We start from the raw sequence: 18,760 nt of genomic DNA, 5'->3' as shown, positions 1-18,760 counted from the left end.
TCTGCATAGACCGATACATATAGTCAACAACACACATCTCAGAGTGTGAGAGTGTGAGAGTGAGAGAGTGTGAGAGTGTGAGAGAGAGAGAGAGAGTGTGAGAGAGAGAGAGTGTGAGAGAGAGAGAGAGAGAGAGAGAGAGAGAGAGAGAGAGAGAGAGAGAGGGACAGAGATAGAGAGAGAGAGAGAGAGAGAGAGAGAGAGAGCTGACAGACCGAGCAGTCAGAAACGAATTGTATTACTATTGACGGGAAAGATAGAACACTGTGAATTGATGGTAGTATGCTGATAGTATGGATATGCTCATGGCTGTTATTATGGCCTTCTTTAGTCTGTCTGTTCCAAGACCAGAGTTGAAAGATTTTTCTAAGCAGAGTTCTAAGTTCTAAGAAGTTGAAGTTCCAAGACATTCTAGAAGCCATTTTAGAAGTAAGAGAGCGATGGAGGAAACAAAAATGGCGTAAACTCTAGTCTAAGTTGTCAGTTATCACTAGATGCCCAGTTCACCACCAGTGTTGGGATTAGTTACTGGTGTTGGGATTAGGTATTACATATTACTTGCTACATTAAAGTAACATGTTACCTTAAAATATTACTTTGTGTGGAAAGTAATGTGATTACTAGTTATATTACTTTGCACTATTTTCATGAAGAAAATCTAAAAATCAGTTGGAGGGAGCAAGGTGAGGCGCTGTACCAAAGACAGGCCACTTACTAACTCAGGCTGGATCACTAGTGACTCCTTTCATCTGTGGCGCTGCTTTCCTGTGCTAGTCTACAAGTGCTGCGCTATGGGCTGCTTAATTAGCAATATATACTGAAAGTCAAACGTACAGATTTCCTATCTTTTCATTCAAAATCCTAAAAGATGTATAGAGGGCACACTTTTCTACAGTCCCGTGTGGCTCAGTTGTTAGAGCATGGTGCTTGCAATGCTAGGGTTGTGGGTTCGATTCCCACGGGGAACCAATACAAAAAAAAGTATTAAAATCTATGCACCCATTACTGTAAGTCGCTCTGGGTAAGAGCGTCTGCTAAGTGATGTAAATGTAGATGCAATCAATGGCAAAGATCAGAGGTACGCCCTCTATACATTTCTACAGACAGTAGCTGTCATGACATTTCTTCAAACCGCCTTTGTGTTCTCGCTCGAGAACTAAATGAGGAAACAAGTTGAGATTGGATCATGGAAACACGCCCGTTAGAGAGATAATCCTAAATGCATTGTTTGACAAAGTAACTGCAATCATTTGAAAAAGTAACACGTTACTCATAAACGTAATCTGATTATCTAATGGGTTACTTTTGTAATGCGTTACCCCCAACACTGTTCACCACTGTGTCACAGAGCTGCTAGATAATAGGCCCAGTGTCTGTGTGGTTGGTTCTTGCTGGTACCAAACAGTCCCATGGTTAGTACCCAGACAATGGCTGGGATTCTCTGTAGGCCAGAGTCTGGATGAGCGAGCGCCCACAACCCAGGGAATGACTGGCCTCTGGAACATTACAGGGCATGGGCGTCAGATATGGCCCTCACACAGGGAGGGGTCTGTGTGGCCGGGTCTGGGGGGTGGGCAGGGGGTGACACTGCCACAAAGATCTGTCTGTCCTCCTCTGGAGCACAGAATGTGAGCGTCATCAGTCGTTGCTGGGGGAGAGAGGGATGGAGAGATGGACGGAAAGAGAGAGGGGGAAGTACAGAGGAGTAATGTTGCCATCACTCCATTCTCATTTGAATGGGTTTGGGACAGAGGCTGAGAGCGAGAGTGAGGCGAAAGGATAGATGCAGGACACAGGTCATCACCGTGCCACTGACAGATAGAATAGGACGCAGCAAGGGGACAGGAGGACTGAGGCTGTGATGCCAGACTCTGCTTCTGACTGAAAGAGAGGGGACCTTAGGGCAGGGGTAGGCAACTAGATTCAGTGTATCACATCTCATTTTTCATTTGTGGGTGTACTTCAACTCATTTTTTGCTGAATTCGTGGTGATTTTACAGTATATCTTCTTTTTATTACCCCCCCCCCCAAAAAAAAAATAATTATATATTTTTGGACCATGGCTTTTGCTCCCATTTTTGTGTCATATCAAAACAAGTCAACCTGGCGAAGATTGGGTCATAGAGGATACTTGACCCATTGCAAGATGGATGGCTTATATCACATCTATTCCAGTACATGACGGTGGTGTGTATTTGGCCAGATTACATTTCTCTGAGGCCTTGGAATGGAGAGTCATTGTCAGAAATAAACCAATGATGAATAACAGTTGTGTCGTAAGGTCATTCTCTAAAATCTCTGTTTTTTTATTTTTTTATCTGTCTCCCAAGTCCAATTCCTGAAATCCACAGAACTCGGCCGCCAGAGTCTTCTGTACCTGAAAGAGATAGGCAATGGCTGGTTCGGAAAGGTAAGACCACTCACTCCCTCCTCACTTCTACTCGTCAATTCTTTTTGGGTGTATTTTACGGGTTATTTTCACTGTGCTGGAGGCCACTGTACTGGGTTATGAGAGGTAGCTAGATGAAATGTTCTGTCAACTTTGGCAGGGTCACGGTTTGTTATGTGCCGAGCTGTGATCCCAGGCGTGTTTAGGAGTCCGCCTGTTTAAATGGCTGACACGCTGCATTACCTGGAATGTGTGTGTAACGGTACTGCTGGGGCTGATCCCCATGCCTTTGATGTCTAACTGACTGACACGCTGCCTGGTACAGAGAGGTTATTAGCAGCGCTATTTAGTGGTTTAGGGCAAGGGCAAAATGAAATTATTGACAGTGAAAAAGGTGGGACTGTTCCCTCGTCATATAATTGGTACATTTACTATCAATATAGCATTACAAATTGTTTTACAGATTGCATTTTGGCAACAACAAAAAAATCTTGATGCGAATATTGGATCGCGATTGAAACAACCTGGTTCAATTTGGGTCCAGAGGCAAAACCAGTTGAGAACCACAGAAGTAAAGTGTTATCACAAGGTCTTCCATGCAAGCGTCTTACTCTGTTGGGTTGGGAATTAGCTACTGTAACACTAGATAACTGATTCTTGTCATTCTCTCATTCCCTCCCGCTCTCTGTTTCTTTGTCTGTTTCTTCTCACACTCATGCACACACACTTTCCCCACACTTGTGTACCTTGACTGGGGTATGTCCATTCGTGTGTGTGTCTCTGTGACCGCATGCATACCTCTCTGCATACCTCTCTGCATACCTCTGTATCTCCTGGTCTGTCTCTTGTTGGTCTCTTTATGAATCTGCATGTCCTGTGTATGCCTCTCTGTCTATCTCTCTATTTCCTGTGTATGCCTCTCTGTGTATCTCTCTATTTCCTGTGTATGCCTCTCTGTCTCTGTGTATCTCTCTATTTCCTGTGTATGCCTCTCTGTCTCTGTGTATCTCTCTATTTCCTGTGCATCTCTCTATTTCCTTGCATTTGTGTGACTGTCTACCTTTCACCTGAATGTGTGCGTATCCTCCTCAACCATGTTTGTCCTCCACAATCATCACCTCCGCGTGTGTTTGTACTGTTTGGGAATAATTTTTTGTGTGCATTTCCTCTGTCTGTGTCTCCTCTCTCTCTCTGTCTGTCTGTGTCTCTCTGTCTGTGTCTCTGTCTTCCATTCCTCCCCATCTCTGTGTGTCTCCCCTGTGTGTGTGTCTGCATTGCTCCCATACCAGGTTCTCCTGGCGGAGGTGAATGCGGGCCTCAGCACCACCCAGGTGGTGGTTAAGGAGCTGAAGGCCAGTGCCAGTGTTCAGGACCAGATGCACTTCCTGGAGGAGGTCCAGCAATACCGGTGAGAGATGTCTCTTTCATCCTTTTAGATCCTTTATTATGACTAAACTCTCTTTGTTCAGTCTCATTATAATGTTAATCTCCCTTTGTTCAGTTTCAATTTCATTATAGTGTTAACCTCCCTTTGTTCAGTTTCATTATAGTGTTAACCTCCCTTTGTTCAGTTTCATTATAGTGTTAACCTCCCTTTGTTCAGTTTCAGTTTTATTAGTGTTAACCTCCCTATGTTCCATTTCAGTTTCATTAGTGTTAACCTCCCTTGTTTCAGTATAGTGTTAGCCTCCATTTGTTCAGTTTCATTATAGTGTTAACCTCCCTTTGTTCAGTTTCAGTTTCATTATAGTGTTAATCTCCCTTTGTTCAGTTTCAGTAGTGTTAACCTCTTTTTGTTCAGTTTGTCTCATTGTAGTGTTAATCTCCCTTTGTTCAGTTTCAGTCTCATTATAGTGTTAATCTCCCTTTGTTCAGTTTCATTATAGTGTTAACCTCCTTTTGTTCAGTTTCAGTAGTGTTAACCTCCTTTTGTTCAGTTTCGATTACATTGTAGTGTTAACCTCCCTTTGTTCAGTTTCAGTCTCATTATAGTGTTAATCTCCCTTTGTTCAGTTTCAGTCTCATTGTAGTGTTAATCTCCCTTTGTTCAGTTTCATAATAGTGTTAACCTCCCTTTGTTCATTTTCAGTCTCATAGTGTTAACCTCCTTTTGTTCAGTTTCATTATAGTATTAATAACCACCCTTTTTTCACTTTCAATTACATTGTAGTGTTAACCTCCCTTTGTTCAGTTTCATTGTAGTGTTAATCAGCATTGAAACTGGTTCGTAATTTGTATAACTCAAACCCCAGAGTTGATTGAAGGCCAAGTCCTGTCACTTTAGTTGTTATGACAGTGCTTTCTGCCTCTACTAACTCTCTGCCATTGTGACAGTGCTTTCTGTCTCCACTAACTCTCTGCCATTGTGACAGTGCTTTCTGTCTCCACTAACTCTCTGCCATTGTGCCCTTCTGTCTCCACTAACTCTCTGCCATTGTGCCCTTCTGTCTCCACTAACTCTCTGCCATTGTGCCCTTCTGTCTCCAGTGCCCTCCAGCACCCAGCCCTCCTACATTGCCTGGCGCAGTGCACTGAGGTCACCCCCTACCTGCTTATCATGGAGTTCTGCTCTCTGGTGAGTACTGGACTGGATTGGACTGTCATTGCACCACTGTATATAGACCTATCTGTCTGTGGCCATTGCAGTCAGTAGCCTGCTGGACTAGCTGGAGTCCAATTGCTACAGGATCTCTCTATGACCGCTTCAGACAGTGTACAGTTTGACAATCATCATGGACTGGACTGGACTGGACTGAACTGTCACTGCACCACTGTGTCTCTCTGTCTCCGGACATTGTAGTCAGTCTAAGACAGGGTTTCCCTAGCACTACACATCTGATTCATTAATCAAAGCTTGATGATGAGTTGGTTATTTGAATCAGCTGTGTAGTGCTAGGGCGAAAAACAAAACGTGCACGGGGGGGGTGTGCCGATAGATTATATTTGGATGCATTCGACTGCCCCCCAGTGGCCAGATATTGTATTGCTGGCTGAGTGGGCAATCTGAGGGGAGATCTACATTTTTTACATTTGAGTTATTTAACAGAAGCTCTTATCCAGATACATTTTTGTACTGGTCCCCCGTGGGAATTGAACCCACAACCCTGGCGATGCAAGCGCCATGCTCTACAAACTGAGCTACACGGGACTACCTACCTACACTCATTGACAGGACATTTCACTTCCAGAAAGTCCTTCAGACTACAGTACCTTGTGAGCTAATTGTACTGTAACTACTTGTGTAAGCATCATCCTTTATTCACTATAACTGTGTCAATATCTATTATATCTCTAATATATCCACCTGGGTGGGGGTCAATTCCATTTAAATTCCAGTCAATTCAGGAAGTACACTGAAATTCCAATTCTCTTCAATGCTTTTTAATTAGACAAATGTGGAATTACAATTTTGTTTACTTTCTGAATTGACTGGCATTTTTATGGAATTGACCCCAACTCTGATCACCACCATATCTCCTCCATGTCACCAGGGTGATGTGAAAGGGTACCTGCGGAGCTGTCGGGCTGCAGACACAATGACCCCTGAACCCCTGATCCTGCAGAGGATGGCCTGTGAGATCGCCTCAGGACTCCTGCACCTGCACAAACACAACTTCATACACAGGTGCGTGTCACTCCCTACCTCTGTCTCTGCCACTATCTGTCGATTGATTGATTGATTGATTTCCATTCGTCAGTAAAACAACAACATATACATACAACAAACGTGACCAGGAAGTCAAAGACTCATTTTAGTTGTGGTCCCTATCCCTAGTGTATATATCTATATATACGGTACCAGTCAAAAGTTTGGACACACCTACTCATTCAAGGGTTTTTCTTTATTTTTACTATTTTCTACATTGTAGAATAATAGTGAAGATATCAAAACTATGAAATAACACATATGGAATCATGTAGTAACTAAAAAAGTATTAAACAAATCTAAATATATTTTATAATTGAGATTCTTCAAAGTAGCCACCCTTTGCCTTGATGACAGCTTTGCACACTCTTTGCATTCTCTCAACCAGCTTCATGAGGTAGTCACCTTGAATGCATTTCAATTAACAGGTGTGCCTTCTTAAAAGTGAAATTGTGGTATATCTTTCCTTTTTAATGTATTTGAGCCAATCAGTTGTAGGGGTGGTATAGACCAAGTCCATAATGGCAAGAACAGCTCAAATAAGCAAAGAGAAACAACAGTCCATCATTACTTTAAGAGATGAAGGTCAGTTAATCCAGAACATTTCAAGAACTTTGAAAGTTTCTTCAAGTGCAGTTGCAAAAACCTTCAAGTGCTATGATGAAACTGGCTCTCATGAGGACTGCCACAGGAAAGGAAGACCCAGAGTTACCTCTGCTGCAGAGGATAAGTTCATTAGAGTTACCATCCTCAGAAATCTGCAATTAACAGCACCTCAGAATGCAGCCCAAATAAATGCTTCACGTAGTTCAAGTAACAGACACATCTCAACATCAACTGTTCAGAGGAGACTGCCTGAAATCAGGCCTTCATGGTCGAATTGCTGCAAAGAAACCACTACTAAAGGACACCAATAATAAGAAGAGACTTGATTGGGCCAAGAAACACGAGCAATGGACATTAGAAAGGTGGATATCGGTCCTTGGGTCTGATGAGGCCAAATTTGAGATTTTTGGTTCCAACCGCCGTGTCTTTGTGAGACGCAGAGTAGGTGAATGGATTATCTCTGCATGTGTGGTTCCCACCATGAAGCATGGACGAGGAAGTGTGATGGTGTTTTGCTGGTGACACTGTCTGTGATGTATTTAGAATTCAAGGCACACTTAACCAGCATGGCTACCACAGCATTCTGCAGCGATACGCAATCCCATCTGGTTTGCGCTTAGTGGGACTATCATTTGTTTTTCAACAGGACAATGACCCAAAACACACCTCCAGGCTGTGTAAGGGCTATTTGACCAAGAAGGAGAGTGATGGAGTGCTGCATCAGATGACCTGGCCTCCACAATCACCCGACCTCAACCCAATTGAGATGGTTTGGGATGAGTTGGACCGCAGAGTGAAGGAAAAGCATTCCAGGTGACTACCTCATGAAGCTGGTTGAGAGAATGCCAAGAGTGTGCAAAGCTGTCATCAAGGCAAAGGGTGGCTACTTTGAAGAATCTCAAATATAAAATATAGTTTTATTTGATTCCATAAGTGAAAATAGTAAAAATTAAGAAAAACCCTTGAATGAGTAGATGTTTTAAAACGTTTGACCGGTAGTATATATATATATATATACACACAGTACCAGTCAACATTTTGGGCACACCTACTCATTCAAGGGTTTTTCTTTATTTTTACTATTTTTTACATTGTAGAATAATAGTGAAGACATCAAAACTATGAAATAACACATATGGAATCATGTAGTAACCAGAAAAGTGTTAAACATTTGAGATTCTTCAAATAGCCACCTTTGCCTTGATGACAGCTTTGCACACTCTTGGCATTCTCTCAACCAGCTTCATGAGGTAGTCACCTGGAATGCTTTCCCAACATTCTTGAAGGAGTTCCCACATATGCTGAGCACTTGTTGGCTGCTTTCCAAATAAAGAAAAACCCTTGAATGAGTAGGTGTGTCAAAACTTTTGACTGGTACTATATATACACAGACACAAGTTGTACCTATACACTACAAACCACTCAATGGCATTGTAATGATATTACCCTGAAGACTGGTACCCAGTAGTCACGCGCTGCCAGACCACACCGTATTCTGGTTTTGGAGAAACCTATAATGGCTGCAGTTTAGGTTAGTTGACCAGAATTCTGCAGCTGTGACTGGTTGGCTCTTCTTCCAGGTTCCTGTTGGTTCCTTCCTGTAACAATATCCTGGTGCTGCCTGAGTGCCTCTTCATAAACTCCAGCATCAGTGATTTTGTTGCAGGGGGGGGACCCCTTCTCTCCAGAATGACCCCTGCTCTTCCTTTCACTGATGTCTACAACATCCACTTAATGAAGAATGAGGTCCTGTATGGCTCAATTGGTAGAGCATGGCGGTTGCTATGCCAGGATAGTGGGGTCGATTCCCAGGGCCGCCGATATGTAAAATATATGCATGGAGGATTGTAAGTTACGTCTGCTAAATGGTATACAGTGCCTTCAGAAAGTATTCAGATCCTTTGACGTTTTCCACATTTTCAGCCTTATTCTAAAATGGATTACATTTGTTTTTTCCCTCATTAATCTACACACAATACCCCATAATGACAAAGCAAAAACAGGTTTTTAGAAATTGTTACTAATTTATAAAAAATAAAAAAACTTAAATATCACATTTACATAAGTATTCAGACCCTTTACTCAGTACTTTGTTGAAGCGCCTTTGGCAGTGATTACAGCCTCTAGTCTTCTTGGGAATGACGCTACAAGCTTGGCACACCTGTATTTGGGGAGTTTCTCCCATTCTTCTCCACAGAGGAACTCTGGAGCGCTGTCAGAGTGACCATCGGGTTCTTGGTCACCTCCCTGACCAAGGACCTTCTCCCCCGATTGCTCAGTTTGGCCAGGCGGCCAGCTCTAGGAAGAGTATTGGTGGTTCCAAACTTCTTCCATTTAAGAATGATGGAGGCCACTGTGTTCTTGGGGACCTTCAATGCTGCAGAATGTTTTTGGTACCCTTCCCCAGATCTGTGCCTCGACACAATCCTCTCTCGGAGCTCTACAGACAATTCCTTTGACCTCATTGGTTGGTTTTTGGGGTATTGTGTGTAGATTGCTGAGGATTCTTATGTATTCAATCCATTTTAGAAAAAGGCTGTAACGTAACAAAATGTGGAAAAAGTCAATGGGTCTGAATAATTTCCGAAGGCACTGTATATCATTATTAGGAAGGGTTTAAATTGATTAGTAATGCTGTACAACATTTATTGACTGAAGTTCTGGAAGACTTTTAGTACAGTATTGAACATGTCAGACTGTCCATGGTCTCACCATGTTAATTGGACTGCTATGCATTTACATCAATCAGTTATCATCTAATGTACAAATGTGTTCTCTGTCTTCCCTGCAGTGACCTGGCCCTGAGAAACTGCCTGCTGACCGCTGATGTCACAGTGAAGATTGGAGACTACGGCCTGTCACACAACAAGTACAAAGATGACTACTTTGAGACATCAGACCAGATGTATGTGCCTCTGCGTTGGATCGCTCCAGAACTCATAGATGAAGTCCATGGCAACCTTCTGGTGGTGGACCAGAGCAAACAGAGCAACGTCTGGTAATTAAAGATTTAATTAATCAATCAATCAATCAGCATATGTAGTCCAACCTTCTGGTGGAGAGAGCTCAGCTGGTAGAGCATGGCGCTTGCAATGCTTCGATAGTGGGTTCCATTCTTGGGACCATGGTAGAGATAGCATTCAGAACCCAATTATGTAGTATTACAATTTCAACCCTATGGGCCGGTTTCCCTGACCCACATTCTGCCATATCCTGGACTAAGAACAACCTCAATGCTTTTTAGTCCAGGACTTGGCTAAATCAATGTCCAGAAAACCGTCCCTATCTGGAAACCGACCCCATAAAATCTGTGAACGTAATTAGGGGTTCAAAGCAAAGCTGTGAAACCTATTGTTATTCTTAGATTTCAGTAAAATAACTGAAGCATATATTACTAAGGATTGGTCAATAGAAGGCTGAGTTATTGACTAATCAAAAATCTGATTTTACGTGTCCATTTAAACCACTGTAAATCCACTCTGATCTTGTGTCCTATCGGTCGTCCTGTGAACCCCGTTCATTGCTTCTCGCAGCTATATTTGCCAAATGTTTTTCCCAATAAATATAGGTTGTTATGCTTCACACGTATTGTTCTTCTGCGGTCTTTATTTTCTCTCTCAGGTCTCTGGGGGTTACTATCTGGGAGTTATTTGAGTTGGGGAACCAGCCGTACAGACACTACTCTGACAGACAGGTCCTGACCTACGCCGTGAGGGAACATCAGCTCAGACTGCCCAAGCCTCTGCTCAAAATACCCCTGGCAGAGCGCTGGTGAGTCACACACACACACACACACACACACACACACACACACACACACACACACACACACACACACACACACACACACACACACACACACACACACACACACACACACACACACACACACACACACACAAGGGAAGCAACACAGTGGCACACACACACACAACAACACAAGCACTCTTACTGTTTCTCGTTCTGGGGTTCTTGCTCTGTGTCTCATCAATATCTTCTCATTCTAGTGGCTCGTTGAGACAGACATCATATGCTTCGTCTCAAATGGCACCCTATTCCCTATCCAGTGCACTATGGGCTCTGGTCAAAAGTAGCAAAATAAATAAATAAATATGACTGATGTGATGCATAAAACAAAAACAAAATGGATCCAATCTCATTATCTCTAAAGATAATTATCTCTCATAGGATGAGAACATGCTTGATTCCTCATCTCCTCAATGGATTCCAATAAAAATGCAGATGCTGTATTGGTGGTTTTCATTTCTTTCCTATTTTATTTGCGTCCCAAATGGAATGCTATTCCCAAATGCACCACAGCTGATAGATTCATTTGTGGTTAATTATATCTTCCTACATGTATCCCATGGTTGTTGTAGTGATTCTTGTGACGTGTGATATGTGCCCTCTTGTCCCCAGGTATGAGGTGATGCAGTTCTGCTGGCTCCAACCAGACCAGAGGCCCAATACAGAGGAGGTCCACCTGTTGCTCAGCTACCTGTGTGCCAAGGGGGTCAGCGAGGCCGAGGAGGACTTTGAGAGGCGCTGGAACTCCCTGCGTCCCAACCCCAACCCCAACGCTGGCCCCAGCAGCAGCCTCCACCATGGGGCCGGAGCCCTGGCCACTGGTACGACATGTTTAGGGCCACTTTTCATGGCTTTTTTGTCCGCTGCTGTTTCAAAAGAGAATCTGCTCACTGCCCTTTTCAGTGTCACTTTAGTTTATTAATGGGAAACTTCACCGCTAGTCACTATTAAGGGTGTTTTCCCAGTCTCCCTACATCATTTTGTTTGATGAGAGGGTGTTTCAGACATAATTATGCACTATAGCAGCATTATTTATATTTTTGCCCCAGGAGAGCCTGTTGTCTGATAAAAAATGAAAGGAGTCACGTTTTGTAGCAACTATTGTGGCCTTTGTGTTTTGCCGATTGCATGATCACACTAGCAGTGAGTAGACATGGTTGTCCTTGTTCAATAGAACCATTTGACATGTCTCAACAATGTTCCTATCTGCCAGGACATTGCAAGATATCTTGGTTGACTCATTTCCCCTGGCTTTGTAAAGACTACAGCCTGACGGGAGCCCTACTTCCTTACTTGTCCAATTGTTTTCCCACCCTCGAAGGCGTCCTGAAATTGCTATGAATTCTGGATATTGTGGTTTGTTTACAACCAGGAAATGTACCGGTGAGATGCAGAAATGCTCGTATTTGCATGTTGTGCAAAATTCTAGATTTTTATGACACATATTATATTGTATGTTTATAACATATTAATGGATATATAGTGAAAGAGCAGCAGTAAAATTTTGCTTTAAGCTCTGCTGCTGTTTGATATGAAATGTCCCCTTGGGAATTAACAAAGTATCTATCTATCTATCTATCTATCTATCTATCTATCTATCTATCTATCTATCTATCTATCTATCTATCTATCTATCTATCTATCTATCTATCTATCTATCTATCTATCCGTCTATCTATCCATCCGTCTATCTATCTATCCGTCTGTCTCTCTGTCTGTCTCTCTGTCTGTCTCCAGATCTCCCCACCTCGTCCTTCCCCCTGCTGGAGCAGTTCTCTGGATGTGACGGTTACCACAGCGAATCAGGAGATGATATACTGACCGTGACAGAGACCAGCCACGGTCTGAACTTCCAGTACAAGTGGGAGCAGACCCAGGCGGGGGTCGGGGTGGAGCAGCCTTACCACCACGCTGCCTCGTCCTCCAGCGGTACACTGGGGGCTGTCAACCACCACTGCCAGGACCTGTACTACCCAGGGGGGATGGTGGGGGGCTGTGGTGGGGTGGAGACGGAGGGGCTCACTCTGGGGGTGTCGCCTTCCTACTATGAGCACAAGACGCTGCTTGTTTCTGGGCTCGGGGTGGTGCCGGTGCTCAGCGCCCGTAGTCCTTCACTGAGCTCTGAGTACTATATCCGCGTGGAGGAGCCTGGCGTGGACTATACCATGTGCTCCTACAGCCCAGACTACCAGGGCAGCAACGGGAGCTTCCTGACTGGGAGTGGCAGTGCAGACTCAGGGGAGTGTATGATTGGGATGGGTGCCTGTCCCCCCCAGGCCCACTCCAAGCCTGTAGACTCCTACTGGTCGGCAGATGTCTGTAAAGCTGAGGGTGTTGGAGCATATGACTCGGACATCTCCCTGACCATGGAGCCCCTACTGGGGCAAGTCTCTGACTACAGCCCCCTGAGACCCTGGGAGACTGGTCACTACGTCTCCTACAAGGACTGGGACGGGGGGTTCTACTACGAACACTCACCCCCTATAGGAATAGGCCACCACATGGGTCTGGGTCTGGACCAGCACTACCTTATGGGGCGGGAACACTCTCCCCCCGAGCCCCACCAGGAGAGCTGGGGGTCCCGTAGCCTGCGTCAGGCCCTGGGGGAACTGGACAACCCCCTGGGGATATCACCTTCCATCAGCACCCCTCCCCAGGGTGGTTGTCCTCCTTTTGGGGTAGGGGACCCCTACATGGAGACGACCCAGGGCCCAGGCTCCATAATCGGGGGGAGTAGCGTCACTGGCGGCTACTATGACATGATGGGTTCTCTGAGGAAAACCATGCCGACCATGCCAGGCCATGCCCACTCAGTCAGCTTCACCATGGCGTCGGAAGAGGCCCTCTTCACCTGTCATCGGGACAGAGACTTGGATGAAGAAGAGGATATATTCTCTGAGAGGCAGAGGAGCAGCAGTAGTAACCTCTCCAACCCCTCCACTAACAACAACAGTCTAGGCCTGGGTCTAAGCCTTGACCGTAGTAGACAGGCTGGCTGTAGACAACAACAGGATGCCTATGAAGACTTCCACTACACTATGCCCACTACCGACATAGAGGACACGTGGCCTGAGGAGCACAACCTGACCTCCCGCTCCTCTGTCTCTGCTGCAGTTAAACCCATAGACTACCTGGAGGCTACGGTGGCTTCGGCTAAAGACAGCGGCTGTCTAGTCCTGGGGAAGCATCGTGCCCTGGTCCCCGCAGGGGACACCTGCAATGCCTATGTCTATTTGTGCCACGAGGGGGACGGGGAGAGGGAGGTAGAGCCGCCACCCATCAAGTGCTGCCACTCTCATTTCGTCGACCCCCTCACAGGCTTAGTGGTGCGGAACTACACCCGGGACGACTACAGAGATAAGATTGCAGAGATACCCAACAACGAGGAAGAGAGTGTGAATCTGTCGCCAGCACCGGGAGGTCCTAAACCAATCCTGACGCACAACACTTACACCAACACAACCCCTCTAGGCCACTCTGAGCAGTATGTTGACATCACTATGGACGATACCCTTTCCATAGACCACAAGGAAGAGGTTAGTACGGAAGACAAAGGGGTTCTCACAGACCCTAAACCAGAGGATGTGACTCTGACTAAAACTATGATTTCCCCCCTCTCCTCAGTGAATGTTCCTGGCCTAGTCCCCCTGGTCGAGCCAGAGTCAGAGCTGAGACATACGTTAGACAGCGGCCTAGACAGAGACCACTGCTCCAGCATCAGTCTAGTGGACATCTCCGACTGCTGCACCGACGACGATGAAGACGATGACATCACCGACGCGACCTCAGAGATCTTCGCCGATGAGGCGTCGGTTGGGGACCCAAACACCTCCCCGTCCCTGGCCCGTCCCCTCAAGTCCCTGCAGAAGCAGGTGGGAACCCCCGATTCCATGGCCTCCATGGACTCCATGGACCTGATGCCTTCAGCGGTCGGCTCCACCTGCGAGGCTTTCAGCCCCGCCTCCAGTTCCTCCCACCCATCTAGCTCCTCCCCCAAGGCAATGGACAGCGGGTACGACACAGAGAACAATGAGAGCCCAGAGTTTGTCCCCAAGGAGCCCCACAACGAGCCTCGGGACACAGAGACATTCACCCAGCCACTTGGGGAGTCCATCCTGGAAACCAGCCTGGATGAGGAGGGGGAGGAAGGGGGAGAGGAGGCCGAGGTGGCCCCACTGGAGGATGAGGATGAACCTACCCTGGATGAAGATGTGGCTCTAGCAGCCTCACAGACCACAGACAAAGAGAAGGAGCTGACCCCACTCAGTGAGAAGAACCCTTACAGGGACTCTGCCTACTTCTCTGACTATGAGAACGAGCGCCTATCCAGGGGTGAGGAGGACGACAAAGTGGGGGGTGATGAAAATGTAGGAGTGGAGGAGGGAGAAGAGGATGAGAGGCTGACAGAGAAGAGGGAACTCAGCCCTCTTCAGATAGAGGAGGAAGAAGAGGAGGGAGAGGAGACCTCAGCTCTTCTTCTGGAGGAGAGTGAAGACCCAGAGATGGAAGGATGCCTGACGGAAGAGTGCACCCAGGATGAAGGGCTAGAGCTGGCCTCCAATCTCTCTGGAGAAGTAGAGTCAGGGTCGGAGGGATGGCCTGCCCAGGAGGAACTCTCTTCCCTGGGAGACTGGGCAGCAGAGGTGGTGGGGGCTATGGATGATGCCCTGGGTGAACTCCAGAGGAGCAGCAGTACTGAAACCAACTCTGGTACCAAGGAGGAGGAGGAAGAGGATGAAGGAGAGCAAAGGGACTCATCTGAAGCGTTAGAAACAGCAGACATCCTAGAAGAATCATCTATCAAACTGCCAGACACCCTCGAGAAGGATACTGATGACGAAGAGAATAGACCTCCTGGACAACGTCAACGCTTCTCCTCCTCTCCTCCCCCTCCCCCTCCCTCCTCCTCTCCTCCCCCTCCTTCCTCCTCTCCTCCCCCCTCCTCCTCTCCTCCTCCCTCCTCTCCTCCCCCCTCCTCTCCTCCTCTCCCCCCTATGACTCCCCCTCCGGGACGGGAGTTGCCAGCGGATGGGGGGGAGGGGGACAAGGAGGACGGAGATGGTGACTTGGATGACAGTGAGTCAGACGAGGAGCTGAGCAGTTACAGTGTTCAGGAGGAGCAGAGTGGAGGGGAGGAGAGCGTGGAGGAGAACCATGCTGTACCCATTGTGGTCAGCGACTGTAGCGATGCTCATAATCTACGTAGTCTATTGAAGATGCCCATCCCGCTCACCGCCGAGTTGCTCGCTGATGACCTGCTGGAACGCAAGAAGAAAGTGGTGTCCTTTTTTGATGACGTCACCGTCTACCTGTTTGACCAGGTGAGTAGTGGTGGTGGTATTAGTAGTCACTCACAGATGAAGGGAAACAAGTTAAAGGGTAGTTCCTGCATTACAGTAGTTCACTAAGTTCATGGGAGTTTTTCTGCTTTTCTCATTAAATCTAATTCACAGACATGATATAGGAGAAATAAGGTATTTGTTGCCTAGGTAACTTGAATTAAATTAGACATTATACTGAACTGTATATATATATATATATATATATATATATATTTATTTATTCACTACATGACCAAAAGTATGTGGACAGCTGCTCGTCAAACATCTCATTCGAAAATCAAGGTCATTAATATGGAGTTAGTCCCACCTTTGCTGCTATAAACAGCCCTCCACTCTTCCGGGAATGCTTTCCACTAGATGTTGGAACATTGCTGCGGGGACTTGCTTCCATTCAGCCACAAGAGCATTAGTGAGGTCGGGCACTGATGTTGGGCGATTAGGCCTGGCTCGCAGTCGGCGTTCCAATTCATCCCAAAGGTGTTCAATGGGGTTGAGGTCAGGGTTCTGTGCTGGCCAGTCAAGTTCTTCCACACCGGTCTCGACAAACCATTTCTGTATGGACCTCGCTTTGTGCACTGGGGCATTGTCATGCTGAAACAGGAAAGGGCCTTTCCCAAACTGTTGCCACAAAGTTGGAAGCACAGAATCGTCTAGAATGTCATTGTATGCTGTAGCGTTAAGATTTCCCTTCACTGGAACAAAGGGGCCTAGCCCGAACCATGAAAAACAGCCCCAGACCATTATTCCTCGTCCACCAAACTTTACAGTTGGCACTATGCATTCGGGCAGGTAGTGTTCTCCTGGCAACCACCAAACCCAGATTCGTCCGTCAAACTGCCAGATGATGAAGCGTGATTCATCACTCCAGAGAACGTGTTTCCACTGCTCCAGAGTCCAACGGCGGCGGGCTTTACACCACACCAGCTGACACTTGGCATTGCGCATGGGGATCTCAGGCTTGTGTGCGGCTGCTCGGCCATGGAAACCCATTTCATGAAGCTCCCGACAAACAGTTATTGTGCTGACTATGCTTCCAGAGGACGTTTGGAACTTGGTAGTGAGTGTTGCAACCGAGGACAGATGATTTTTACGCACTATGCGCTTCAGCACTCGGCGGTCCCGTTCTGTGAGATTGTGTGGCCTACCACTTTGCGGCTGAGCCGTTGTTGCTCCTAGATGTTTCCACTTCACAATAACAGCGCTTACAGTTGACCGGGGCAGGTCTAGCAGGGCAGAAATGTGACTAACTGACTTGTTGGAAAGGTGGCATCCTATACGATGCCATGTTGAAAGTCACTGAGCTCTTCAGTAAGGCCATTCTACTGCCAATGGTTGTCTATGGAGGTTGCATGGCTGTGTGCTCGATTTTATACACCTGTCCGCAACAGGTGTGTCTGAAATAGCCAAATCCACTAATTTGAAGGGGTGTCCACATACATTTGTATATATAGTATATATATTCATTTGAAATGTACACTAGCCATAGCTGTAAACTCTATACCGTCCGTTTCCAGCAGAGTCCAACTAAAGAGCTAGCTGAGCATGGGTTCCCTCCAGGGGCTGAGACCAGCGGACAGGGTTCACAGGTCAAACAACCAACCTCTGATGACTCCTCAGACGGAAACATCTCAGAAGAGAGTAAGTACACTAGTCCAGAGTCCACTACTTACATTGATTGAAGTCAAATCGGCATTTAATTTCATAATAATTCTCAGATATGTAATAGGCAGATGTGTCCAAACTGCTTTCTACCTTCCTCCCTCACTCTCTCTTCATTTCTCCCTACCTTCTTTCCTCCCTCACTCGCTCTTCATTTCTCTCTCCCTTCCTCTCTCTCGCTCTTCAGGTACAGGGTATGAGTGGGAGGATGACTTCTCCCTGTTGCCCATTCCCACTTCCTCATCCAAGATGGCTGCCTCCTCCTCAGGCTCAGCCCCCTCCACACCCAGCCTGCCCTCCACTTCCAAGGCCCCGGAGACCAAACCAGCGGTGCAGTACTCCCGCTTCACCGTCTCCCCTAGCCACGTGTCTCGCTTCTCCATCACACACGTCTCTGACTCTGACATGGGTTCTGTTCCAGGTGGGTCTGGTGTTTTCTTGACAGCGCACAAACATGTCTTGAGGAGAACTACTTGTATGGATTTTACATAGTGGATAATGATGCATTCTGTCTGTCTGTGCAGGGAGCAGTGAGGATGGGGACAGAGAATAATACAGAACCACAGCCACCAAGAAACTGCAGGAACTGCACCATATAAACTTGTTTGGGCCTCTTAACATGACTTTTGTTTAGTGCTTTTTGGACATCAGCTTTCTGAAAAGACAGTTACTCATTGTTTATGGACACTTTTTGAATGGAGTCTGTAAAAGGGATGTGAGAGTAGAGAATCAACTCCTATGAGAATATAGCAAATAATATATGATAATAATATATCAACTCAGTAAAAAAAGAAACGTCCTCTCACTGTCAACTGCGTTTATTTTCAGCAAACTTAACATGTGTAAATATTTGTATGAACATAAGATTCAACAACTGAGACATAAACTGAACAAGTTCCACAGACATGTGACTAACAGAAATTGAATAATGTGTCCCTGAACAAAGGAGGGGTCAAAATCAAAAGTAACAGTCAGTATCTGGTGTGGCCACCAGCTGCAATAAGTACTGCAGTGCATCTCCTCCTCATGGACTGCACCAGATTTGCCAGTTCTTGCTGTGAGATGTTACCCCACTCTTCCACCAAGGCACCTGCAAGTTCCCGGACATTTCTGTGGGGAATGCAAAGCGTTGAGATTGCCTGCAATGACATCAAGCTCAGTCCGATGATGCTGTGACAAACCACCCTAGACCATGACGGACCCTCCAGCTCCAAATCAATCCCGCTCCAGAGTACAGGCCTCGGTGTAAAGCTCATTCCTTCAACGATAAACGCGAATCCGACCATCACCCCTGGTGAGACAAAACCGTGA

General features: G+C 46.2%; 1 protein-coding gene across 1 annotated transcript; it reads left to right on the top strand.

Annotated features, from left to right (window-relative positions):
* Positions 1 to 1,062: 1,062 nt before the first annotated feature.
* On the top strand, positions 1,063 to 18,002 carry LOC311100917 (serine/threonine-protein kinase LMTK1-like; the record flags this gene model as incomplete). The annotated part of the gene is made up of 12 exons (XM_084141900.1): positions 1,063 to 1,078; positions 2,331 to 2,410; positions 3,679 to 3,797; positions 4,877 to 4,964; positions 5,881 to 6,014; positions 9,433 to 9,639; positions 10,263 to 10,412; positions 11,061 to 11,269; positions 12,186 to 15,769; positions 17,305 to 17,428; positions 17,637 to 17,870; positions 17,974 to 18,002. The coding sequence occupies 12 exons, from the start codon at positions 1,063 to 1,065 to the stop codon at positions 18,000 to 18,002; spliced, it is 4,974 nt and encodes a 1,657-aa protein (XP_083998026.1).
* Between the last annotated feature and the right edge of the window lie 758 nt (positions 18,003 to 18,760).

This window comes from Coregonus lavaretus (assembly GCF_964263955.1).
Source record: "Coregonus lavaretus genome assembly, chromosome: 25".
Lineage (NCBI taxonomy): Eukaryota > Metazoa > Chordata > Actinopteri > Salmoniformes > Salmonidae > Coregonus > Coregonus lavaretus.
Note: the sequence above shows the minus strand (reverse complement) of the source record. Positions and strands in the feature narration are given on the sequence as shown.